The sequence below is a fragment of the Argopecten irradians genome, chromosome 11, assembly GCF_041381155.1.
Source record: "Argopecten irradians isolate NY chromosome 11, Ai_NY, whole genome shotgun sequence".
Lineage (NCBI taxonomy): Eukaryota > Metazoa > Mollusca > Bivalvia > Pectinida > Pectinidae > Argopecten > Argopecten irradians.
This window is the reverse complement of record NC_091144.1, coordinates 27,126,023-27,153,817: the sequence shown is the minus strand read 5'-3', so window position 1 is coordinate 27,153,817 and position 27,795 is coordinate 27,126,023. Positions and strand designations below refer to the sequence as shown.

At 33.4% G+C, this 27,795-nt stretch overlaps 3 protein-coding genes across 3 annotated transcripts; 1 reads left to right on the top strand and 2 right to left on the bottom strand.

Annotated features, from left to right (window-relative positions):
• Positions 1–4,179: 4,179 nt before the first annotated feature.
• LOC138334517 (uncharacterized) lies at positions 4,180–10,016 on the top strand. The gene is made up of 4 exons (XM_069283176.1): positions 4,180–4,216; positions 5,186–5,445; positions 8,754–8,834; positions 9,568–10,016. Exons 1-4 carry the CDS (start codon positions 4,180–4,182, stop codon positions 9,898–9,900), a joined length of 711 nt encoding a protein of 236 aa, XP_069139277.1. The 3' UTR covers positions 9,901–10,016.
• Positions 10,017–14,072: 4,056 nt separating this feature from the next.
• Positions 14,073–16,358, bottom strand: LOC138334516 (uncharacterized). Its single transcript, XM_069283175.1, has 4 exons — positions 16,352–16,358; positions 15,344–15,567; positions 14,755–14,835; positions 14,073–14,471 (listed from the first exon to the last, which is right to left on the bottom strand). The coding sequence occupies exons 1-4, from the start codon at positions 16,356–16,358 to the stop codon at positions 14,139–14,141; spliced, it is 645 nt and encodes a 214-aa protein (XP_069139276.1). The 3' UTR covers positions 14,073–14,138.
• Positions 16,359–25,362: 9,004 nt separating this feature from the next.
• Positions 25,363–27,583, bottom strand: LOC138334515 (uncharacterized). Its single transcript, XM_069283174.1, has 4 exons — positions 27,577–27,583; positions 26,567–26,790; positions 25,979–26,059; positions 25,363–25,695 (listed from the first exon to the last, which is right to left on the bottom strand). Exons 1-4 carry the CDS (start codon positions 27,581–27,583, stop codon positions 25,363–25,365), a joined length of 645 nt encoding a protein of 214 aa, XP_069139275.1.
• Between the last annotated feature and the right edge of the window lie 212 nt (positions 27,584–27,795).

Genomic DNA, 27,795 nt, shown 5'->3' with positions numbered 1-27,795 from the left:
ATAATATTTCAATTTTTGCCTTTTGTCACAATTTGTATGCTAGTCGCTTTTTTGTTTATTTCAACCTCTGTAGATTTACGATTGTGCTGCCTTTAGATAGCAAATATTACTTTTATAAACTCATTCTCACATAGGAAATTGGTTTTCAGGATAACGAAAATGTTTCATTAGACGGCCGCCACTTAAATTTCTAGCAGATACATGTATGTGTGTATGGCGACTGTTGTTTGAATATTTGGCGGCCGCCAGATAAATAAAGTGGCGACCGCCAGATAACTATGTGGCTGCCACCAATTAAATGGCGGTCTTATATGGCGGTCGCCAATTCAAACATGTTCGATCTGCTGAAAAATAGTTTATTATGTGAGCTTAATAAACTTCTGTAGATTTGAATATTACCGAAATTCAAATGTATTGTTAGCACAAAAAATTGTCATTAAGAATATCACTGACAAAATAACGTTTACCTATCAAATTGATAAAAATTAATAAAACAATATCTTGTTAGGCACATACAATACATCTCATACGTATGGTATAACAATATAATTGATATATTTTTACTCCATTTCTGAAGCATAGATAATCAATTTTATAATATTTTTTAAAAAGCACATCTCGGCCTATATAATACCCTATCGTATGGCTTTTGATATCGGAACACATTTCTATCACATAATTAGTTTTGGTATTCTAGATCTGGGAGTATAATTTGCATAATTTAAAACGCAAATTCATCTCGAAATATGTAATAAGCTATCGTATGACTTTTGAATATCGGAGCATAATTTTGCTTTTTGTATACTTGATCTGGCGCACAATTTGCTTTAAAAAATGAAAGTTTCATAAGGCAGATTATTTGTAATAGAAATTTGTATTGTTGTCACAGAGGTAAAACTGCATCTAATACAGGTACGACTGCATCTAATAGAGTATATGGATATATATTTTTATTTAAGCATTGGAGTCAGTATATTTGAATGTCATCGGGGTGTGAAAGAAATTTTGTTGCTAATCTTGCAAACAAAATTTGTAATTCCCATTTGTCAATCTATTGTTGATTGGAATAAATTTTGTGATCAAATTGGGTCACAAAACTCTATATCTGACAAAATAATCTTCTCTGCGGATAATGTTAAAAATTTTCCATCACTGGCTTTTTTTCTAATATAGATTTTTGGAAATTTTGGAGTTTATTCCAAAGTTGCAAATGGAATAGAAATAAATTGATGAAGTGTTTTAGTTTGAGCTATTGTGAATCAGAGACAGTTATTTGACGTAAATTGATATTTTACCGGAATTTCACTGTTTTGACCACACACAAGACAGACTAAAGCAATAGTTTCCACGTTTTAAAGAAAAAGTTCTGACAAATATTTTTTCTTCATTTTTGCAGCTCAAACTAACAATGGTTCTCGTTTCCAAAAAAAAACCGCTATAAAAATAGAGGGTCATTGTGCTTCATTTTTGTACCGTTACATAATTTATCTTTTAACATTTCTTGATAAAAATTCAGATTATCTTAACTGCACTAAATGTCAAGAAATAATAAGAGGAACCGTATTACTCACCAGATGTGATATGTATATCGTTGGTGTAGAATAGGCCAGACAAAACAGACCTGCTGAGGATGATGGCCCGAGATAGGTTTTTTCTCTTACCTATTCTACACCAACGAGTGGTTTATTCAACTTCAAAAATTCCAATCCCCTTTTGAACCCCATCAAGTATTGCAGCAATTTAACTATCCAACAGTTGGATAGTTGAATAGAACTTGATTGGTTACACAGGTAAATCATGTTTATTCTATTGTCTAATGACCACATACAGGTAAAGTGTAGATACGTACAAATGCATTCCATTTGCCATATCACAGTTACATGGTCATCGAATCAGAATGAATTTAACATGCAGTTATAATGATAATCAATCAATAGTTACATACAACGATTCCAAAAAGTTTCTGTGAATTTTATTCCTGTGGATATAAAATGAAGATTTTAACATCGAAATACCATATTTTCAGTGATATTTATAATGAGGAAATAATACATTCCAAAGGGTAAAAGTGTTCTTGGAATACAATGCATGGTTGGGAACGAAACATACCTTTAAAGAAGAGTTGCAATTCTAAAACTGGATAAAATTCGACACCTTTACAACCCACTTATGGAGAGGAGACGTGTCATGCAAACACAAAGGAAACTGGTTAAGGATACTAAAACCTGGATTATTTAAATGGAAATCGAACGTGACTTCATATTGAAATCATCGATACTCCAAACAAGAAACATTCGGATTTGTACTATGTGTTCATTGTACTTGAAGAATCATTTAGAACACATGTACGGGACGAATAAATATTTATTATTATATATATGTTTTTTTTTCGACTTTTTTTTTTTTTTGGGGGGGGGTCTTTTCTAACACACTATCTATACTGTATATACATGTACAAGTATTGTGTATACTACTTACATGATATGTCTATATGTATACCACAGTAAAATGGACCTTTGCTTCATGATCTCAAGATACCTGATAGTGTCAATCAAAGATACCTGGTAGTGTCAATCAAAGATACCTGGTAGTGTCAATCAAAGATACCTGGTAGTGTCAATCAAAGATACCTGGTAGTGTCAATCAAAGATACCTGGTAGTGTCAATCAAAGATACCTGGTAGTGTCAATCTAAGTACCTGGTAGTGTCAATCTAAGTACCTGGCAGTGTCAATCAAAGATACGGACCTTTGTTTCATGATCTCAAGATACCTGGTAGTGTCAATCTAAGTACCTGGTAGTGTCAATCAAAGATACCTGGTAGTGTCAATCAAAGATACGGACCTTTGTTTCATGATCTCAAGATACCTGGTAGTGTCAATCAAAGATACCTGGTAGTGTCAATCTAAGTACCTGGTAGTGTCAATCAAAGATACCTGATAGTGTCAATCAAAGATACCTGGTAGTGTCAATCTAAGTACCTGGTAGTGTCAATCAAAGATACCTGGTAGTGTCAATCTAAGTACCTGGTAGTGTCAATCTAAGTACCTGGTAGTGTCAATCAAAGATACGGACCTTTGTTTCATGATCTCAAGATACCTGGTAGTGTCAATCAAAGATACCTGGTAGTGTCAATCTAAGTACCTGGTAGTGTCAATCAAAGATACCTGGTAGTGTCAATCTAAGTACCTGGTAGTGTCAATCAAAGATAACTGGTAGTGTCAATCAAAGATACCTGTGCAATCAAAGATACCTGATAGTGTCAATCAAAGATACCTGGTAGTGTCAATCTAAGTACCTGGTATTGTCAATCAAAGATAGCTGGTAGTGTCAATCAAAGATACCTGGTAGTGTCAATCAAAGATACCTGGTAGTGTCAATCTAAGTACCTGGTAGTGTCAATCAAAGATACCTGGTAGTGTCAATCTAAGTACCTAGTAGTGTCAATCAAAGCTACCTGGTAGTGTCAATCTAAGATACCTGGTAGTGTCAATCAAAGATACCTGGTATTGTCTATCGAAGATACCTGGTAGTGACAATCGAAGATACCTGGTAGTGTCAATCAAAGATACCTGGTAGTGTCAATCAAAGATACCTGGTAGTGTCAATCGAAGATACCTGGTAGTGTCAATCGAAGATACCTGGTATTGTCAATCAAAGATACCTGGTAGTGTCAATCAAAGATACCCGGTAGTGTCAATCAAAGATACCTGGTAGTGTCAATCGAAGATACCTGGTAGTGTCAATCGAAGATACCTGGTAGTGTCAATCAAAGATACCTGGTAGTGTCTATCGAAGATACCTGGTAGTGTCAATCGAAGATACCTGGTATTGTCAATCAAAGATACCTGGTAGTGTCAATCAAAGATACCCGGTAGTGTCAATCAAAGATACCTGGTAGTGTCAATCGAAGATACCTGGTAGCCGGTTATATTCGTATTCTTTAAATAAAAATAATATTGATCGCGAATCCGCGAATATTGAGAAATGGTTGATTCATAGATAAATCCTAACTGCATGATTGTAAAAAAATAACAATTTACAAACTTTGATTTTAATGCAGTTAAAATCGCGTATTTTTTATCTGTGAAGTTATACGATGTTCTTATAAATTGCATATGTAATAAAAATAGGAGGCTTGGGAAAAACCACAATACAAAATATTGAGAAATTTGAGCAAATGTATCAGAAGAACAACAATCATTTACTTCCTAGAAGTAAGTTTATCAACCGACGAAATGCGTACCGTATTGGTGTGTCATCGAACACACTGGTGTACTGAACTGGAAAGTCCACTACCAATGTTAGGCCATTGTTTGAAACACGTCAGATATACTGCTCATGCAACACAAAGCGTACAAACAAAGGGGCAGAACTATTCATACGGTTCTATATGAAAAATTCCAATGGAATCACATCGATAAAATCCATATTTATTATCAACTAAATTTAGGAAAACTATAAATATACTGGAAACTTTCTGCATTTACATACTTCTGGATATATAACTGCTTATATTGTTTCATTTCACTGAGTATCTTTATCAAACAAAAGAAGAAATGTCAAATGAATCCTCGGGAGAATGTTTAAGGACGAAACACATATGGAAAATATTGTTTAGAGGTAGGATGTGATTCCGAAATCAATTTAGAGTACGTTTTGTACACTATTTCATCCTTATGAAAAAGTTCAAAACTTGACGACATTTGAAAAAAGAAGACAAAAGAAGACGGTAGTTTTGTCCTTTGATGTACTACAGAAAATCGAATTGCGGTACACTCTATGGGTTTTTTAATTAGACGTTGCCCTCTGTGAGGGTTCAGAATTTTTATGACATAATCTTGGCGTGAATATAAGTACAGTGAAAATAACCCCTGAAGTATCTAGGATGAATATTAGAGTTGCCTTTTCATATGCCTATAAATTAGATAGGAAGCTAAGAAGACCAGTAATTCAAGAAGCTTAATAAAATAAATTTTCAGCAAAAGTATATGCTTATATTTAAAAGCTTGATAAGCAGATCAGCGGAAACAAATGTTTCAAAATATATCACAGCTTCGGGATATAAAAATCCTTCTTTTTTGTCTACCACATGGATTTACTTTTTACATATTTATTTATTCATCTTAAACTATTAATCTTGTCATATAGTGTGTACAATCTTAATCGTGTTTGTTTTACCACAGATTGCGTGTACTGGTTATTACTAGCACTCCTCGTGGTGACGGACGCACGTACCATTCGCTCTGAAAGGTCAACATCAGACATACCCCATGGTCTCAACTCCCCGTGCGGACCCAGTAACCGTGACGCTCCTCTGGCCACGATCATTGAACCATTACAAAGGGACCATATCCTGAACGCTGTGGAGGATGTACAACGCACCACAAACCAGCTACAAGAACTATACGTAAGATCCAACAAATGTTTGCGAATGACTTCCATAAAAATCACTTAACACTCGTTTTGAGAAAAAAAACAATACGTAATAAGATCCAATATATGTAGGCGAATGACTTCCATAGAAATCACTTAACACTCGTTTTGAGAAAAAAAACAATACGTAATAAGATCCAATATATGTAGGCGAATGACTTCCATAAAAATCACTTAACACTCGTTTTGAGAAAAAAAACAATACGTAATAAGATCCAATATATGTAGGCGAATGACTTCCATAGAAATCACTTAACACTCGTTTTGAGAAAAAAAACCAATACGTAATAAGATCGAATATAAGTTGGCGAATGACTTCCATAAAAATCACTTAACACTCGTTTTGAGAAAAAAAAAACAATACTTAATAAGATCGAATATAAGTAGGCGAATGACTTCCATAAAAATCACTTAACACTCGTTTTGAGAAAAAAACAATACGTAATAAGATCCAATATAAGTAGGCGAATGACTTCCATAGAAATCACTTAACACTCGTTTTGAGAAAAAAAACCAATACGTAATAAGATCGAATATAAGTTGGCGAATGACTTCCATAAAAATCACTTAACACTCGTTTTGAGAAAAAAAAACAATACGTAATAAGATCGAATATAAGTTGGCGAATGACTTCCATAAAAATCACTTAACACTCGTTTTGAGAAAAAAACAATACGTAATAAGATCCAATATATGTAGGCGAATGACTTCCATAGAAATCACTTAACACTCGTTTTGAGAAAAAAACAATACGTAATAAGATCGAATATAAGTAGGCGAATGACTTCCATAGAAATCACTTAACACTCGTTTTGAGAAAAAAAAATACGTAATAAGATCGAATATAAGTAGGCGAATGACTTCCATAAAAATCACTTAACACTCGTTTTGAGAAAAAAACAATACGTAATAAGATCGAATATAAGTAGGCGAATGACTTCCATAAAAATCACTTAACACTCGTTTTGAGAAAAAAACAATACTTAATAAGATCGAATATAAGTAGGCGAATGACTTCCATAAAAATCACATAACACTCGTTTTGAGAAAAAACAATACTTAATAAGATCGAATATAAGTAGGCGAATGACTTCCATAAAAATCACTTAACACTCGTTTTGAGAAAAAAACAATACTTAATAAGATCGAATATAAGTAGGCGAATGACTTCCATAAAAATCACATAACACTCGTTTTGAGAAAAAAACAATACTTAATAAGATCGAATATAAGTAGGCGAATGACTTCCATAAAAATCACATAACACTCGTTTTGAGAAAAAACAATACTTAATAAGATCGAATATAAGTAGGCGAATGACTTCCATAAAAATCACTTAACACTCGTTTTGAGAAAAAAACAATACTTAATAAGATCGAATATAAGTAGGCGAATGACTTCCATAAAAATCACTTAACACTCGTTTTGAGAAAAAAACAATACTTAATAAGATCGAATATAAGTTGGCGAATGACTTCCATAGAAATCACATAACGCACTTTTGTGTGACGAGTACAATATGTTTATCATATTAGTTTTGGTGTTGTTGTTGTAGAAATCAAAATCAATCAATTTGAAATTGTTTCTTTCTCAAAAATTCAACAGTTTGCCTCCTGTGTACTACATTGAATCCAAGAGTATAACATGTTGATCAAATACCAATGAATCCTGTTATTATGTTCATGATTTCACTTTGTCACGGTGCATGTTTATCAATCAAAACACACAGCGTTTAGCGGAGGTATTTTTTGTAAATTATCCGAAAAACTTCCTTATATCTCACGTACTATTAAATTGAAGTTAATTTGTTGCGGATGACAACGAACGGCCAAAATTTGTAAACTAAATTCATCCGTAATTAATCCGCTCTTCAGTGGGACCGGGCCTTTAATATGGCCACGTAACAAAAGCGGAAAAGCGTTAAGTGTGTAATGATCATTGTTGTTAAAATCCATTACCATCATAGAAACTGAATATCGTACAGCCTATCGTTTCTGCGGTTCAAAATTTTCGGGATTTAAAACTAAAGCAGTAAATATTCGCGAATTAAAATTTCGCGATTGTGCTTCAAGAGTATATATATGTAGGTAAAACGTTTCGCAACCGTGGGAATTCGTGACAATATCATCCCCTTGAAAATAACCATCCATTACTGCTCATCTCACAAACGATGATAAATTACTTCCCTTGATTTGGACAGTATTTGATTAATCGATTTTGATACATTGTATGGAAAATATGACACTTTTCCGTTGAAGGTGACTGAAACAACTTTTAAAATGTAACTGTATAACGTGTTTGATACCTTTGTTGAGATAAGGAAGTTACTGGCTTACTGTTAACGCTATACATCATCACTTCCATAACAATTAAGAAGGAAATGTTGTTTTCAGTAACGTAGGTCGCTTTTTTTTCTCGGCGTCCTCCTAACCACTGCGCAGTAGTTGACAATGACTACACCAGGCGGCAAAACAGCGAATTGACCATCACGTTGTATCAAACATTTTACCAAGGAAATTTTGTACTCGTCTAGTGTTGAAATTTCATCTTAGGCCATCGATATAATTGTAAATGCTATGATGTTATAATAGTTGGGCAAAGGAAGGTTAAAGTCGGTTAAAATGGTGTGAATATATCCAGTATAATTTCTTATGAAATGGTAAAAATTGCCCTGCATATTAAGAAATGAATCTATATTGTAATAATCCTAAAACGTCCTCCCGGCTGGCTATGTCCGTGGTTACATTTCCGAGCAGTCTCGCTTTCTAAAAGTTAGGCGAATTTATTTTTAGAACTATGCTAAATGTACAGGGGGATTTCCATTATCTCAGTGGTCAAAAGTTGAAAACGTAAGCAGAACTTGGCCGTCGTTTCGAAGTGCCAAAAACGCAATTAGACTGGTTTTCTTTGTCCGACTATTCACTTTAACATGACATGTTAATATAAAGCCCTATTACCTAGAGTCAATTTAGTTAGGTGTAAGCCTTGGTGCCTTAGTGATAATATCCTCGCTCGTCAAAATCTATTACACATGAACTGTCACTTTGTTAGACTGTTCTTCGAGTTTCAATTAACAAAGCATATTACGAGCACACGATAATTTAGTGAAATCGGTTGGTTGTATAATCCTTTGTATTTACTCAGCGCCAATATCCAAATATGCCCCAAATAACTACGAAAACTATTTCGCCAGTCTTCGTTGTAATCTGTTAGGTCACTGTCCAAATATGAACATAAAAGAAGAAATATAAAAAGATGACGAATGAAATCTTCCATCATCAGTTTAATATATTCATTACATGACACTTCTTTTCACAGGGAACGACGCTATCAGCCGAGATATACTTAGAGGAAGTCATCGGACTGCCGGGACCAGAGGAAATAGCTGTAAATCAAGATGTGAGAAATGATTTCAAATCGGTCATATTAGTTATTGTGTTTAATAACGTTAGATATTGACAATAATTATCTGATGATTACATTACTTTACACTTAATTTGAGTAGAAGCCAAATTTCGATTTTGGAAGGAATAATGAAAGCCTACATGTAGCTCAAAACCTCACAATACTTGTAGAATTGTGGATTAGAGTAAATACATTGATTTCACGTTTTCAAGCATTTTTAAAACGATTTAATTGTGAGATTTTCACGTAAAACGCTCCGTTACATTTGTAGTTAATACACATATATATTTTCCTGAGGATTTATTTTCTGACCGACAAAGAATGACGCGAAAATAAATCGTCTGCAAAATAATTTGGTTTACTGTGACTGATATGTAATGCTGTCGATGTGTCCTTTTCATTGAGTTTGATTATGGACTAAGATTTCACGGTGTTGATTTCCATGTAAAATTAAATGATTTGGTTTATTGATATAACAATATACACCTATCAGATTGTGTCACTTTTTACGACATGATTTATTCAGAAATGTCTTTGATTGATAATTGGAAAGTCTCATTTAGAAATTCACGATACACGAGAAGAGAATATTTACATGTGGCTGTAGTCACTCATTCATCTTTTACTCTATGATTTACTCAGAAATATCTTTAAAACTTGTAGAAATTTACAATTGAAAAGTCTCGTTCAGCAATGCGCGATATTTGATACATACTATGTTTTACAGGTGACCGTTGACTACATTGTTGTCTCCCATCTACTCGTCTTTGTTGACATAGTCATCTCCGACAACGGAGCACCACGTGATACCGTGCACCGACACGCCCTCTGGCAGGAGCTTCGTTTACAAGTACTCTCCCTTCTCTGTGACATGCGCAAGGCAATAGTTGATGTTCCTCAGATTGCCAGTGACATCACCCCTCCCTGTGTCGTCGAAGCTTCGTGCAATGGTCAACGCTCGAGATTTACACGTAACATGAGGAACCACGTGATAGTCAGTACCGTCCGGGACGTGTCAAGTCGCCTCCATCAGAAATATAGTCAGTTACCTGTCCAATAGACCCTGAGACATTTAGCAGTGAGACAAATAATCATCTTGGCAATGCACACTTGACAAAATTTATGACAAGATACCGGGAACGGGAACTTTTCTATGACAGTTTTATATATTGTTAATTATTGGTACCCATTATATACATGTATGTTCGAAAAAATGAGTTGTTTTTAAACTTTTTGTACTGAGTATCATAAACGCATTGATTAATTTTAATGTTTTAACTCATTTACACTAACTGTTCATTTTATTGCATTTATTCAGGCATTAAAATATTTTTTATGAAATTTATGATCTATATAGATGTCAGAGTTATAAAGACAATCAATGCATAATGCGCGATTTACATTATTTACTGATTTCGAGGATATCTGCTCGAAGTTGTGGAAAATACGATTGTCAACGAATATAGAACAGTGATTTTGATTGTGACGTGTCCACGTCAACATTAGTAGCGTCTTAATAGTCACGTTTTGAATTTAGTTAATATCTCTATAGACTTTACATCGACTTGGTTAGTTTATATAGTAATTGTGACAAACGAATATAAATACGTTATGCATTTGAAGCATTGGTTGTCATATTTTCGACATGCATTGGTGTGTAACATGCATTGGGTGTTCTACCATAGCCCATGGTGCGCACCATGAGAGATATGCTAGAACACCCAATGCATGTTACACGCCAATGCTTTTGAAAATATGACAACCAATGCTTAAACATGTATTTACATTTTTATAGGCATTCCCGTTATAAAAAGAAAAAGGTGAAAAATAAAGTATGAATATAAAAGTTATACGTTTGTATAGTGAAGAATATAATTTGATGGAACAGCCAATAATTTGGCGGGAAAGACTTGAGTTTTTGTAACTTCCGGTGTGTTGCCACGGACAACGGACTAAACAATAACAGTAGATGAAATAGTCTCATCGATAAAACGGGATATACAGCGATAATCAAAACACTCCAATCCATTTCAAGTATTTCAACCCAGTCATTTCTTGACATTTTGAACTCTTATTGTAGTATTATTACGCCAGAGCCTAAATGCCAATGTTAATACTGGGAAATATCATACATTGGGCTTAGTAGCAACATAAAGGTACCGTGCAGTGGTAATGTAAATATCCCTTAGTATCAAAACTGTTACTATTTTTTAAGATGCCTGTTAATATTTGAAATAACTTTTTAAAATTCAAATTTATATGTAAAGTCTCTTTTTATAACGCTTTCGCATTATATCATGAGGAATATTTATTGTGTGCCTGTATCATTTGTATATATTTTGTCTTTATTTATTTGTTTTCTGTCGGGTCATTACATTACTTGTAACTGTAATATCAAACTTATTGATAAATTTCTTACTGTGAAACTAAGCTACCTCTTTAGTACTGACATTATTGTTTATTTATTGACTTGAAGATGATACCATGTTCTTAACATATTGTATTTTTTAATTATTATGTTTTTTTATGAATTTACCTCATTGAATAAACTGCTGCATAGCAAATCTTTGATTAACTTACCTTCATTGAATGAATATATATATTTAACCAAAATAGAAAAAATAAATGAAGAGAGAAAATACACAGATTAATCCAACAAACCTTTAAACTGGTGCTTGAATATAATTGTTCTGGTTACTAGAATTAAAAATGTCCCATCGCCGATAGAGCATATATGATGTTTATTCTTTGAATAATAATTTATGTTTAATCGCATGCATGTCTAATTAACACAAAAATACATCTAAAATTATTAATATTGCTTTTGGTACATGCGCAATCCGTACTTCATTCCGCATCGGACATAGTACCACAGTTTTTTTTCGGAAAGCAATAAATCATTTTAATATTTTTGACATGAAATAAGAAGCTCAAACTTTTCAATGGTGGTAATGGGGTTAAGTAAGTAACTTTTGTGATTGAAGAAAAATACTAATTAATTTGCTCTTTAGAGAAAAAATACCTTTCGTCTGCGGTGTATCATCTTTAAGCTTGAATTCTAGTCAAATAATGTTAATTGAATTCTGCACACTAATTAACAGTTTAAATATCTTGTATAACATGAATTATAATTTATTTTATTATTTACGGTCCTGTAAATCACTTCATAGAGTGCATCCTCGTGTTTTCTCACACCATACACAGTTATGTAACTTTACCAGTGTCCCATACGCCGATGTTGGCTGGGAAATTTTTATAATATTGTTTGTATACGAACTTTTAAGATTGTAAATACTTATAAAAATTGTATTTATTGTTTGATTGATTCATATCTAGATTGCATTGTGTGGATACATGTTATAAAATAAAAGCACATTTCTATTTATTTGACTTTATCATTGACTAATAGTCCTTCATTTCGTTTTCAGGTAATATAGTAGCCATAGTTTCTTTTTCTATTACCGTATAATTGGATGCATTGTTCACCTAGCAACACTTGCTTTATTTTCTTATTCTTGTTAATAGGCGATATCCTTGGCTGAGCGTCCCTTTCTTTGGGCAAGAAATATTTTAAAGATGTATTTTCTTTGCAATTGAACAATGTTTTATTCATTTTTATTGCAGTAGATTGGCATAAAAAATCTTTTAATAACGCTGAAAATACACGAAGGCCTGACCTTAAAAACGAATAAAGTCTGTTGACCAGCTTTTAATTTTACATTGTGATATAGTCCCTTCTAACTCAGTCGACCGTGCAGCGGACCAGTAACTCCAAGGTCGTGGGTTCGAGCCCGTCTGGGAATTGGTCTGATGATGGTGACAGTATTATGATGGCATTATAATGTTCATATAAAAATATCATTACATAAAAGAAGCTATATGTGTATATGCAAAACGTACTCCCAATACTAACAGAGTTAATACAAACATTTAATACAAACATTTTATAATTTATAATAAATTTATTGCAATAACTAAATTCGCCGCCAACAGTTAACAATAGTTAATTCAAAACATCTATAAAGACTACAAGGTGATATATTCATATAATACAAACCATTTTATTTCTATATAGAATACAAGGCGATATTTTCATAAATTATAAACCATTGTAATTTTTATATAGAGTACAAGTGATATAGTCATATAATACAAACCATTTTATTTCTATATAGAATACAAGGCGATATTTTCATAAATTATAAACCATTGTAATTTTTATATAGAGTACAAGTGATATAGTCATATACTATAAACCATTTTTATTTCTTAGAAATTCATTCAATTCCTTTATAGACTGCAAGGTGATGTATTCGTATATTATAAACCATTTTTATTTTGCGTTTACTAAATATCACGATTGGAAATATATTCGCGGAAATAAACTCTCGCGGATTAGTCAATTGAAATAATATAACTTCCAATATGAATGAGGTAGCTGTTGATAAGCTGAGATAAACTTTTGCATGTTTATTTTTTTTTCAAAAACCGCGAAGATAAATCGCACGCCAATAAAAAATAGTTAAAAGTATTACATTGTGTATATACATACATTCTGTATATTGTATATATTATTCTTTATAAATTCGCAGACAAAAAAATATACTTAACAAAAACAGGTGAATTAAACTAATAGCAATTTAAATTGAGTATCTTAAAAAATAAACATATATTTTGTGAACCTTGATAAATATTAAACAAATTATAAAATAATAAATAAAAACGTACAGCTGTCACATTAATTCTATTCTTAAATTTATCAATATCACTATATAATAAAAACTGAAATTATTTTTTCTAAAAGTTATTCTGATTCAAAAGGATACAAAAATACCAAGAAAGTGATAAAAAGAATATGTAATGTTTAAATTCATAATCAACAATATTAAAAAAGCATATGCATGATGCAACAACGATATGTAAAGTATGAGTTGAAAACATATTATTATATATTTTTGATATAATTATCATATAGATATTTTGATTCATAGAAGTGGAAGCAGTCTAATACTGCAATTTGTCATATATATGCCTTGAGGTAAGAAATACTAAAATACCATGTAAAATATTAATGAAAATATAAATTGAGCATCTCCAACATATATACGAATTTAGTAAACTTAAAAAAATAAACAATTATTAAATTAAAAAAAGCACGTAAAATTATTACAGCGGCCAAAGCATCTCATTTCATCACATATCACTGTATGATTTTAAATACAATCACAAAACTCTCCTATGAAAATTGGGAATTCATATTTTCCCTATCCATCCAGTAGCAGCTACAAAGGTCACCCACTAATGGACTGGTAACAAACTATATTTCTGACGGAGGCGACTTGACACGTCCCGGACGGTACTGACGATCACGTGGTTCCTCATGTTACGTGTAAATCTCGAGCGTTGGCCATTGCACGAGGCTTCGATGACACAGGGAGGGGTGATGTCACTGCAGACCTGAGGAACATCAACAATTGCTTTGCGCATGTCGCAGAGAAGGGACAGAACTTGTATACGAAGTTCCTGCCAGAGGGCGTGTCGGTCCACGGTATCACGTGGTGCTCCGTTGTCGGAGATAACTATGTCAACAAAGACGAGTAGGTGGGAGACAACAATGTAGTCAACAGTCACCTGTAAAACATAGTATGTTTTATTCACGTGCATCCCGCATTTTCAGAATATAAAAATAAAAAATTGTTTCTGAGGAAATCATGACGTAAACATTGAATGAATGGTAAATTATACCAATCGAATACATTTCTCACAAAAAATCACCTGTTTTCATACAGAAAAAAACAGTGTACATTGACATGAAAATATAATGACAATTCAAACTACCATTCGATAAAAACAGATTGTAAACAGAAACAAAACACAGGAGTTAGACATGAATTTGTGGCATCAGATTGCTTACATTTTGAAATACAGATATCTCCTCTGGTCCTGGCAGTCCTATCACTTCTTCTGAGTAAATGTCGGGCAGTAATGTCATATCCTGTATAACCAATCACTTATTATATATACATATTTCCTATGGAAAATAAAGCATCAAGGACACATAATCTTGTACTTTAGTTCTCCATAACTATTGATTTTAATCTTTTATATTTTAAATATGTTCACTAATAACAAAAAAAGTTTGTTATTTGATACTAAAAGGGTTTCCCGTTTCAATGTCTATGATCTACATATACACGACCATGGGCATGTAGAAATGTATGGGGGATATTAAACATCTACAAATGTACTATAGATAATAGAGATTCTGGTCGGTAGAACAGCTCAGCGTTCGGGAATATAACAAATGGATTCCTGTTCTATAGAAATAGAGTTTCATCTGTTATTATCATTTTACTTAGATATCAGAAGTAATGAATTAAAAGTATCACAAAATAATAATAATTGATTCATCAATGGCGAAACAGAACACACAGATAGCAGTAAAGTCTAATATAGCGAATAAACAATCGAAACAAACAAGTGAAAAACAAATGAAAACTTACATATTCTTCTATGAGCTGATTAGCTATTCGTTGTACATCTTCCACTTCATGAAGAACATGGTCCCTTTGTAGTGGTTCAATTACTGTGACCAGAGGAGCGTCACGGTTACTGGGTCCGCACGGGGAGTTGATGCCATGGGGTATGTATGATGTTGACCTCTCAGAGCCAATGACACGTGCATCCGTCACAACTAGTAGTGTTAGTACTAAACAATACACTAAATCTGTGAAATATAAAATTTCCATTCAGCAAGTAACTTATATGAACATTTGTCCAAGGTTTCTTTAGACTACAATCAGAGATTGTCGACATAGATTAAGTGTTCATACGAAAACAATGAAAATGTTCACTGATTCATGAACCATATGTACAGTTAGTATTAAATAATGCACTAAATATGTGAAATACAAAATTTCCATTCAGCAAATAACTTATATGAACATGTGTCCAAGGTTTCTTTAGACTACAATCAGAGATAGTCGACATAAAGTGTTCATACGAAAACAATGAAAATGTTCACTGATTCATGAACTAAGTAAAACATCTTCCCGGCATTACTGAAATATTTTATGGTCATATATATATTGTTGTCGGTCGAAGCCGGATAATACAAGTACAATGGTGACAATACAGGTAGTCGGTAAGTCATTGTGGTTATACTAGTAATATGATAATAGATTTAACAAGATTGGCACATAATGAGTATTTGACTCAATCACAATCTCACAGAACGAAGATGATCACTTTTCTTTTTCTTTTATTTTTCCATTTCCCTTCTGTTATAGTCTACACTCTATCTAGTTTTATAACATTCATATTTAATTGGATTCCGGGCGTTAAAATATAAGCTATAGATAGTATATTGAAAAGATATCTTTAATGTTCCCCAGACATTATATAGATTATGAAGCTGTTTAATAGAAATTCACACGAAATTTAATTGTTTCATCGGCAGATAGAATTGTGATAAAATTTTGTTGTGTATTGCCTATTTGAAGAAATCGTACCTCTCATGGCTTGGCGTCCAAAATAGTTTCTTGTTATTTCACCAAAATATAGCGATTGCTTTGATTTCGTCAAAAGCGATAGTCAGTTTATTGATTTAATGAAAATGAGATCAGGGAAAGGGTTTATATAATCTAGCTTACGATGTAACTTTCCAAAAACAAAGTCGTTTGGGATCTGTCAGACCAAATTTCCAAATTTCCTAATGATAATTTGTTAAACGTAGTTTATGGTCGGAACACCGTGAGGTCCCGGTGGTTTTCGACCATGACGTCATAACTGTAGTCAGCTACCATTTCATTGCTATTAGTCCGTGTATTGATAAAACTCTGAGTTTAAGCATCCGTCCATACACCCACCATTAAACTGTTGGTTTGTTTTATCTTGGTATTTCTATCGACACCTTTGTTTATTTCGACGTGTTAGCGTATTATTTCCCGTTTCCTATACCATGGTAGGTGTCGATTGCTAATCATCCTAAGAGGTTAGTTTCGGTAATTGTATTGTTTAGTGTTTTACATAGCTTGTAATTAACTAAATCGTAGCATTGTTGACTTTTTTTCGATTGCATTTCTACTGTATTATCTAGTTAAATTGCATTCAATGAGGAATTATACCAAACGTAAGTCTTTGTCTAGTTGACATACATGTATTTTGATTTTCTTCCTTTGATCTTTATCCTCTGAAATTACCTTTTTGGTTTTATTAGTTTAACGTTCTATTAACAGTCAGGCCTGCCAAGGTTTGCTGGTGAAGGAAAGCCGCAGTGCCCGGAGAAAAACCACCTACCAGCGGTCAGTCCCTTGCAACTGCTCCACATGGAATTCGAATCCGCATCCCAGAGGTGGAGGGCTTGTGGTAATATGTCGGAACATCTTACCACTCGGCTACCGCGGCCCCTATTGAAATTACAATGGACCCAGATCAATCGAATGTTCTGAATAGCATACAAGATGCAGACGACTCTTAGTTATCTTCATGCAAAATATTTTGCTTATCACTAGGTGGCCGTAAATGGCCGAGATACTCCCCCTTTATAATACATCACCATTTTTTCGTCACACACTGAAAAAGATAGAATGAATAGTATTTTATTGATAAATGCATCAGGTTCAAATATAGCTCTAATTCTAAGTCTCCTGAATAAAAGAGGAAGCTAATTAATTATCTTCCTCGATAAAGATACTATATAGTACCAGGTTTAACAGGGTTCAGTAGTTTTATACTATAATCAAAAACTAAAATCCATTTTGTTCATACAGCGCATTATTTCATTCAGTGTAATAAAACATTACTTAAATCCTGTTCTCAAAAAGGGGTTCTGCTACATTGCACTGGTGCCGAAAAATGAGAAAAACGTGGATAATTCAATGTACGCTAAAATGCCTATGAATCAACGACAGAACAATTCAGAGTAGTTTGTCTGTGTAGCTTAGATGGTTGGGGCGTTGACACCATACGCTAAGGGTTCTGGGTTCTAATCAACACTATGTCTTTTTTTTTTTATTTAAACAATCCATAATAATCCCTTGTTTTGTCACGTCAAATAGATATTTTGAATTATATATATGATATCAAATAAATGTATTCAAAGACAAGTGTTTCATAAAAAAATAATCGCATTGAAAAATAGCGATTCTTATAAATATACTTGAATTTGACACCGAAATATATATCTAATTAATGTAATTTTAAGGAGTAAATGCTGCCGTTTATTCCCTTGTTTTGTCATATCAAAAAGATACTTTGAATTATACATGTGATATCAAATAAATGTAATCAAAGACAAGTGTTTGATAAAAAAAATGTGGTGATACCGTTAAGAGAGAGGTCAGTTCAAATACAGAAAAGTTAATTAAGGCGTGGAATGGAAAAATAGGGTACTGTTTTGGGAGCTTTGTTTCGAGTGATAACATAGACTGGCTACGAATATCACTCTTGGTCTTGATAGCAATTTCAATCATCAGTCAATCGACGGCAGCGTTATATTTACGATCAGTTGTGTGATATGGTGGTGTCAGACAAATATTGTTTTAAAGTACACAATTTCATAAATTTCATAGCGATTCTTATAAATATACTTGAATTTGACACCGAAATATATATCTAATTAATGTAATTTTAAGGAGTAAATGCTGCCGTTTATTCCCTTGTTTTGTCATATCAAATAGATATTTTGAATTATATTTGTGATATCAAATAAATTGTAATCAAAGACAATTGTTTGATAAAAAAATGCATTAAAATGTCCTTATAATAAACGATACCATGTAAACTGTAGACAATTTGCCAAGTCAACGTTGGTAGGGAAAGAATTAGTAAGGATTAGTGTTTCTTAAAAAGATACCTTAATTTCACACCGAAATATATATCTAATTAATGTATTTTGAAGGAGTAAATGCTGCTGAATTTATCGTTTATTATGCGAACAATTCAATAGGCCATGACAATCTTTTTCGGATATAGGAGATATAAAATGCGTCAAGTGATATTTTACCTGTGGTGTACCCGGCCTAGGTCGTAGCAAGCGGAAAGCGAACATTTCGACAATCGACGGCAACGTTATATTTAGGATATAAAGTTATGTCATAGTTGTTTTAAAATACACTAATTGATCAATTACATATATAAATTGTATCAGGTTTACCGGGACACTAGTTTTAAACAACATATATCGTGATAACACCGTCAACGAATACTGTCTTGTTTACTAGATGTCGTTTTAATGAACCGTTAAATATCATCGAACACTGGTCAGAACTCAGAGTTGTGATTTCGTTACCGGAAATTAAAATCAAGATTAGGATATTTTGGTCTATTTTTTATTAAGCAAATTCCTATTCATTCTCTTGGTAATGTTCAAGATACGTTAGGATACAACACATGTTTTTTTTCCAAAATACATTGTTTTACATATATTTTTTACGTCAAATACCTCAACAAAATTGGAGTCGTGTATTCCTCACGACATAGACATTTATAAAACTAGAATGTTTCGGATCAAAACGTTTATTTTAACTCGTGTTGTAATAATATATGCAAATCATTATCCATCCGATTTTTGAATTTCAGAAGTACTTTATACATATACATCAGACTTTTTTTCGTCATACACTGAAATGATTAAAACTTGGTATTTACCCCCATCTCGAATTTGAATTAAAGAACAACAAATCAATATGATTATTAGTTCCTCGATTCTATCCCGAATTTGCATATTACAGAGTTATCTGCACTTGCGGGAAGGTATTGATTGTGACATCATGTGTTTGGGAGCGCAACGTCATACGTTTCTGATAAATCGGCGTGAATTGCGCTCACAAAATAATGACGTAACAGTCGATACCTGCCCGCAAGGGAGCTAACTCTGTAATATGCAAAGACGGAATTGTTAAATATTGCACAGTTGATGTTTATTGTCGTCTATAATAAAGCATTAACGCATACATATTTAACAGTTTATTTTAAATAAAATATAAATCATTGTGATATTTATGCGATATATTTCTGGATATTGTAATAGTTTTTTTATAGCATTTACAAGTGCATTTATATGAAGAATTTTCTGTAGAAATATTGTTTCATAAAGATACTGCTTGATGATTAGTAAGATTTCATTAACAGCCACATTAGCCTGTGGTTGAGATAACTCCAAAGAGTGGTGTGGCCTTATTCATTACGAAAAGAATAAACTAAATTTCAAGTAAAGAATCAAACTCCCAAAAGACGTTTTTACCATGGTACATTCCCAAAGACAATGTACTATTGTTTCTCTTTCCCTATTGCATACATTGTTCAATGAAAACAATGGATCAAGGTCAAATTAATCATAAAAAGAAAAGTATATTATGTTTAATTCTCACTATTTGGGTTTCTGACACAGTATAAATTAGTTCGTTTTATGTTTTCAGAGTGAAACAAGGTTTTATGGTCAAAATATGTTTTATCACATTTCCCAATGAAAATTCAGGTTTTACGGTGAACATAAAAGCGATTTTCTTCACTCCAGTAAAATGTATTTTCATATTTTCGCTCGATTTTGACCAAAGGAACTTGGCGTCTATTATTTGGTTTTCTGACACTGTATAAGTCGGGATATCATTGACTTTGATATTTTGGTTTTCTGACACTGTATAAGTCGGGATATCATTGACTTTGATATTTTGGTTTTCTGACACTGTATAAATTGAGATATCATTGACTTGGCGCCTATTATTTGGTTTTCTGACACTGTATGAGTTAGGATATCATTGACTTTGATATTTTGGTTTTCTGACACTGTATAAATTGAGATATCATTGACTTGGCGCCTATTATTTGGTTTTCTGACACTGTATGAGTTAGGATATCATTGACTTGGCACCTATCATTTGGTTTTCTGACACTGTATAAATCGAGATATCATTGACTTGGCGCCTATTATTTGGTTTTCTGACACTGTATGAGTTAGGATATCATTGACTTTGATATTTTGGTTTTCTGACACTGTATAAATTGAGATATCATTGACTTGGCGCCTATTATTTAGTTTTTGACACTGTATATGATGCGATATCATTGACTTGGCGCCTATTATTTGGTTTTCTGACACTGTATGAGTTAGGATATCATCGACTTGGCACCTATCATTTGGTTTTCTGACACTGTATAAATCGAGATACAGTGGAACCTTCCGAAACCGATCATGGTCGGTGCATATAATTTCGGCCGGTTTAGAGAGGGTTCGGTTTGGAGAAGTGAACCGAATACCGATCATCACGATCCGGATTTAATCGATCGGAAGTCGTTTTTTACATTAGTGCATCGCACGTATGCCTAGTGTTTGTTAAAACCGACCGATATTGATTGTTAATGTGAATGTTATCACAAAAGAGAGAATCATACGTTTAAAAGGAATGGATTACAGCAAACTTGACTTTGTTACCGCTTATAAACGTAGTTTAGTTAGTTAGTTGCGTGAATGTTCCTGGGGATGTTCTCGTCTGCAACCTACATACGACCGATCGCTTCCGGTTACGTCAAGAATCAAATTTAATGGTCTAATATTACACGATGATCAGTTGATGCCAGTCATTATATGACAAAGTCATTTTCTAAAACAATACATGGCTTCGGCTTCTTCATACAGATAATTTACGTTATCCGACAACTACATAAGTAAATAAAAAAAAAACAGTGTGATTTAAATACGAAACTTTCTCTTTATTACTAGCTCTGCTTGTTTTCCTACAGTAAACAAACCGCATGCACATGGTAGACCTTCGTTAGATATCTAAACAATAGGCATGATTAAATAATTACACCACCATCTCGGGTATAATTACAGTGTACCTATAGCCTTCACATCTGTATACATGCCCAAGGACATGGCATGCAACAACTATGGTACAGGTACGTGTGTATTTCACGGTCGGTTGATCAGACCTCAATGCAATCTATCGGCGTCGCTCACTGAGTCAGGTAAGGCCGGTTTTCAGAAGTGTATTTTAGTTACATTTGACTATTCCGATCTCAAAATCGGTCCGGTATTCGGAATTGGGAGGGATCGGTTTTGGGAAGTTTTATATACTATTAATAAAGAGGAATTCATTCTGTACATGACATCCATGTTCGGTTTCTAGAGGTGATCGGTTTTGAGAAGGTTCGGTTTTGGGAGGTTCCACTGTATCATTGACTTGGCACCTATCATTTGGTTTTCTGACACTGTATAAGTTGGTTTATCATTGAGTTGTCGCCTATCATTTGGTTTTCTGGCACTGAATAAGTTGGTTTATCATTGAGTTGACGCCTATTGTTTGGTTTTCTGGCACTGTATAAGTCGAGATATCATTGACTTGGCACCTATCATTTGGTTTTCTGACACTGTATAAGTTGGTATATCATTGAGTTGACGCCTATTATTTGGTTTTCTGGCACTGAATAAGTTGGTTTATCATTGAGTTGACGCCTATTATTTGGTTTTCTGGCACTGTATAAGTTGGTTTATCATTGAGTTGACGCCTATTATTTGGTTTTCTGGCACTGTATAAGTTGGTATATCATTGAGTTGACGCCTATTGTTTGGTTTTCTGGCACTGTATAAGTCGAGATATCATTGACTTGGCACCTATCATTTGGTTTTCTGACACTGTATAAGTTGGTATATCATTGAGTTGACGCCTATTATTTGGTTTTCTAACACTGTATAAATCGAGATATCATTGACTTGGCACCTATCATTGGTTTTCGGACACTGTATAAGTTGGTTTATCATTGAGTTGACGCCTATTATTTGGTTTTCTAACACTGTATAAATCGAGATATCATTGACTTGGCACCTATCATTTGGTTTTCTGACACTTTGTAAGTTGGTTTATCATTGAGTTGACGCCTATTATTTGGTTTTCTAACACTGTATAAATCGAGATATCATTGACTTGGCACCTATCATTGGTTTTCTGACACAGTATAAGTTGGTTTATCATTTAGTTAACGCCTATTATTTGGTTTTCTGGCACTGTATAAATCGAGATATCATTGACTTGGCACCTATTATTTGGTTTTCTGACACTGTATAAGTTAGGATATCATTGACTTGGCACCTATTATTTGGTTTTCTGGCACTGTATAAGTCGACATATCATTGACTTGGCACCTATTATTTGGTTTTCTAACACTGTATAAGTCGAGATATCATTGACTTGGCACCTATTATTTGGTTTTCTAACACTGTATAAGTCGAGATATCATTGACTTGGCACCTATTATTTGGTTTTCTGACACTGTATAAGTTGTTATATTATTGACTTGGCGCCTATTATTTCTGACATTGTAAAAGTTATGATATCATTGACTTGGCACCTATCATTTGGTTTTCTGACACTGTATAAGTTGGTATATCATTGACTTGGCACCTATTATTTGGTTTTCTGGCACTGTATAAGTCGAGATATCATTGACTTGGCACCTATTATTTGGTTTTCTGACACTGTATAAGTCGAGATATCATTGACTTGGCACCTATTATTTGGTTTTCTGACACTGTATAAGTCGAGTTATCATTGACTTGGCACCTATCATTTGGTATTCTGACACTGTATAAGTTATGATATCATTGACTTGGCGCCGATTTTTTTGTTTTCTGACACTTTGTAAGTTGGTATATATTTGACTTTACGCCTATTATTTGGTTTTCTGACACTGAATAAGTTGTTATATTATTGACTTGGCGCCTATTATTTGGTTTTCTGACACTGTATAAGTTGTTATATTATTGACTTGGCGCCTATTATTTGGTTTTCTGACACTGTTGTAGTTGGTATATCATTGGTCTAGTGTTTATGTTTTTGTATTCTGATGCTCTGAAGACGTATATTACAATACACACTTGACATGATTTATCCCGTTTTCTGAATAGAAATCTACCTTGAGTAGGTTTATTTTGGTGCGAGACTTTGATAAATCAACCCAGGTATTCGTGACAAGCACTGAAATAAATTACAAAATTTTAAGGGAATTCCGTTCAAAATCAATCAATAAAGCATATTGTAAATTGCTTACTATGTTCCGCTGGCAAAAAGATACCGTTTTGTCGCACCTTCATGCGCCATGAAATCGACGGTATAGTAAAACGAGGGATTCAATGGAACATTACGTCGCGCAGATGGTCGTGACGTCACATTTCGAAGGACTGCATGACGTTATGTGGTGATTGCATATGATATAATCTTGATAATGCAGATGTCGTCTAATTATAGTTATTAACCAGGGTTTCTACCACAATAGTTAGTGTTATTCAACCTCATGGTAACAAATAAACAATGCAGCTGTTGGTTAACAATTTGGTTATATCACACGTGGTATTGACTCTGTAGGCATTCTGATTGGGTGACACGGTGAACTTTGACCGAACTACTTAAATTTTAGTGGCATGCCATCATTTATCATCGTCATCAATAATCGAGTGACGTCATGCTAGGTGATCATCGCTTGAAGTCAAAACTGCTGTTGGATAGCGTACTTATCCTCGTCTTATTTCTACCGTCTAATAGCTGTTAAAGTTGTGATACGTGTAGAAACAGGTCACAAGACTCGTGGTTGTTCGATATGGAATTCCTCACTCGTAAGTTATGTTTTAAAAGTTACAAAAGAAACCAGCTTTAGCGAGTGTCTTTTGTAACTTCAAAAAATGACTTATGAGTGGGGAATAAATTCCATATTCAACAACCACTCATTGTGAAACCTCTATATATCCCAGATGCGTCAATGCATTATATCTGTGTAAGAACAATAGGATTGTACAGGAATCCTTAACATGATAACCGAAGGAAATATATTTCAAATACAATTTTGAAAGTATGAACAATAAACATCCGGACAAGCAATATTTTACTATATGACACATACACTTTTGTTTATTTGTTATACGTAGATCTTTATGAAAATTATGTATTGGAGCACAAAATTGTTCAGTCAGACAGACAACAACACAATGGTCCCTTACAACAGGTCTGGTAGATCATCATTATAGACTGGGGTTTTCTGATTCAAAAGGATCAAAGAAAGCAAAACTAAGAAAGTGATAAAAAGGAATATTTAATGTTTCAATTCACAATCAACAATATTAAAAAACATCTATGGTGCAATAACGATATTAAAAGTATGAGTTGAACAACATCGTTATATATTTGTGATATAATTATTTTATAGATATTTTGATTCATAAACGTGAACGTAGTCTATTACTGCTGCAATATGTAATATATGCCTTGAGGTAAAAACACGTCAAAAATACAATGTAAAATTAAAAATTACAATATAAATTGAGCATCTCCAACTAATATACGGATTTAGTAAACTTGATAAAATAAACAATTGTAAAATTTTAAAAAGCACTTAAAATTATTACAGCGGCCAAAGCATATCATTTCATCACATATCACTATAAGATTATAACTACAATAACAAAACTGCCCTATGAAAATAGGGTATACATGTTTTGCTATCCAGCCAGTAGCAGCTATAAAGGTTTCCCCTAATGGACTGGAAACAAACTATATTTCTGATGGAGGCGACTTGACACGTCCCGGACGGTACTGACGATCACGTGGTTCCTTATGTTACGTGTAAATCTCGAGCGTTGGCCATTGCACGAGGCTTCGATGACACAGGGAGGGGTGATGTCACTGGAGATCTGGGGAACATCAACTATTGCTTTGCGCATGTCGCAGAGAAGGGACAGAAGTTGTATACGAAGTTCCTGCCAGAGGGCGTGTCGGTCCACGGTATCACGTGGTGCTCCGTTGTCGGAGATGACTATGTCAACAAAGACGAGTAGGTGGGAGACAACAATGTAGTCAACAGTCACCTGTAAAACATAGTATTATATTATTCACGTGCATCCCGCAATTCACAATATAAAAATAAAAAATTGTTTCTGAGGAAATCATGACGTAAACATTGAATGAATGGTAAATTATACCAATCGAATACATTTCTCACAAAAAATCACCTGTTTTCATACAGAAAAATACAGTGTACATTGACATGAAAATATAATGACAATTCAAACTACCATTCGATAAAAACAGATTGTAAACAGAAACAAAACACAGGAGTTAGACATGAATTTGTGGCATCAGATTGCTTACATCTTGAAATACAGATATCTCCTCTGGTCCTGGCAGTCCTATCACTTCTTCTGAGTAAATGTCGGGCAGTAATGTCATATCCTGTATAACCAATCACTTATTATATATACATATTTCCTATGGAATATAAAGCATCAAGGACACATAATCTTGTACTTTAGTTCTCCATAACTATTGATTTTAATCTTTTATATTTTAAATATGTTCACTAATAACAAAAAAAAAGTTTGTTATTTGATACTAAAAGGGTTTCCCGTTTCAAAGTCTATGATCTACATATACACGACCATGGGCATGTAGAAATGTATGGGGAATATTAAACATCTACAAATGTACTATAAATAGAGATTCTGGTCGGTAGAACAGCTTAGCGTTCGGGAATATAACAAATGGATTCCTGTTCTATAGAAATAGAGTTTCATCTGTTATTATCATTTTACTTAGATATCAGAAGTAATGAATTAAAAGTATCACAAAATAATAATAATTGATTCATCAATGGCGAAACAGAACACACAGATAGCAGTAAAGTCTAATATAGCGAATAAACAATCGAAACAAACAAGTGAAAAACAAATTAAAACTTACATATTCTTCTATGAGCTGATTAGCTATTCGTTGTACATCTTCCACTTCATGAAGAACATGGTCCCTTTGTAGTGGTTCAATTACTGTGACCAGAGGAGCGTCACGGTTACTGGGTCCGCACGGGGAGTTGAGGCCATGGGGTATGTATGATGTTGACCTCTCAGAGCCAATGACACGTGCATCCGTCACAACTAGTAGTGTTAGTATTAAACAATACACTAAATCTGTGAAATATAAAATTTCCATTCAGCAAGTAACTTATATGAACATTTGTCCAAGGTTTCTTTAGACTACAATCAGAGATTGTCGACATAAATTAAGTGTTCATACGAAAACAATGAAAATGTTCACTGATTCATGAACCATATGTACAGTTAGTATTAAATAATGCACTAAATATGTGAAATACAAAATTTCCATTCAGCAAATAACTTATATGAACATGTGTCCAAGGTTTCTTTTTAGACTACAATCAGAGATAGTCGACATAAAGTGTTCATACGAAAACAATGAAAATGTTCACTGATTCATGAACTAAGTAAAACATCTTCCCGGCATTACTGAAATATTTTATGGTCATATATATATTGTTGTCGGTCGAAGCCGGATAATACAAGTACAATGGTGACAATACAGGTAGTCGGTAAGTCATTGTGGTTATACTAGTAATATGATAATAGATTTAACAAGATTGGCACATAATGAGTATTTGACTCAATCACAATCTCACAGAACGAAGATGATCACTTTTCTTTTTCTTTTATTTTTCCATTTCCCTTCTGTTATAGTCTACACTCTATCTAGTTTTATAACATTCATATTTAATTGGATTCCGGGCGTTAAAATATAAGCTATAGATAGTATATTGAAAAGATATCTTTAATGTTCCCCAGACATTATATAGATTATGAAGCTGTTTAATAGAAATTCACACGAAATTTAATTGTTTCATCGGCAGATAGAATTGTGATAAAATTTTGTTGTGTATTGCCTATTTGAAGAAATTGTACCTCTCATGGCTTGGCGTCCAAAATAGTTTCTTGTTATTTCACCAAAATATAGCGATTGCTTTGATTTCGTCAAAAGCGATAGTCAGTTTATTGATTTAATGAAAATGAGATCAGGGAAAGGGTTTATATAATCTAGCTTACGATGTAACTTTCCAAAAACAAAGTCGTTTGGGATCTGTCAGACCAAATTTCCAAATTTCCTAATGATAATTTGTTAAA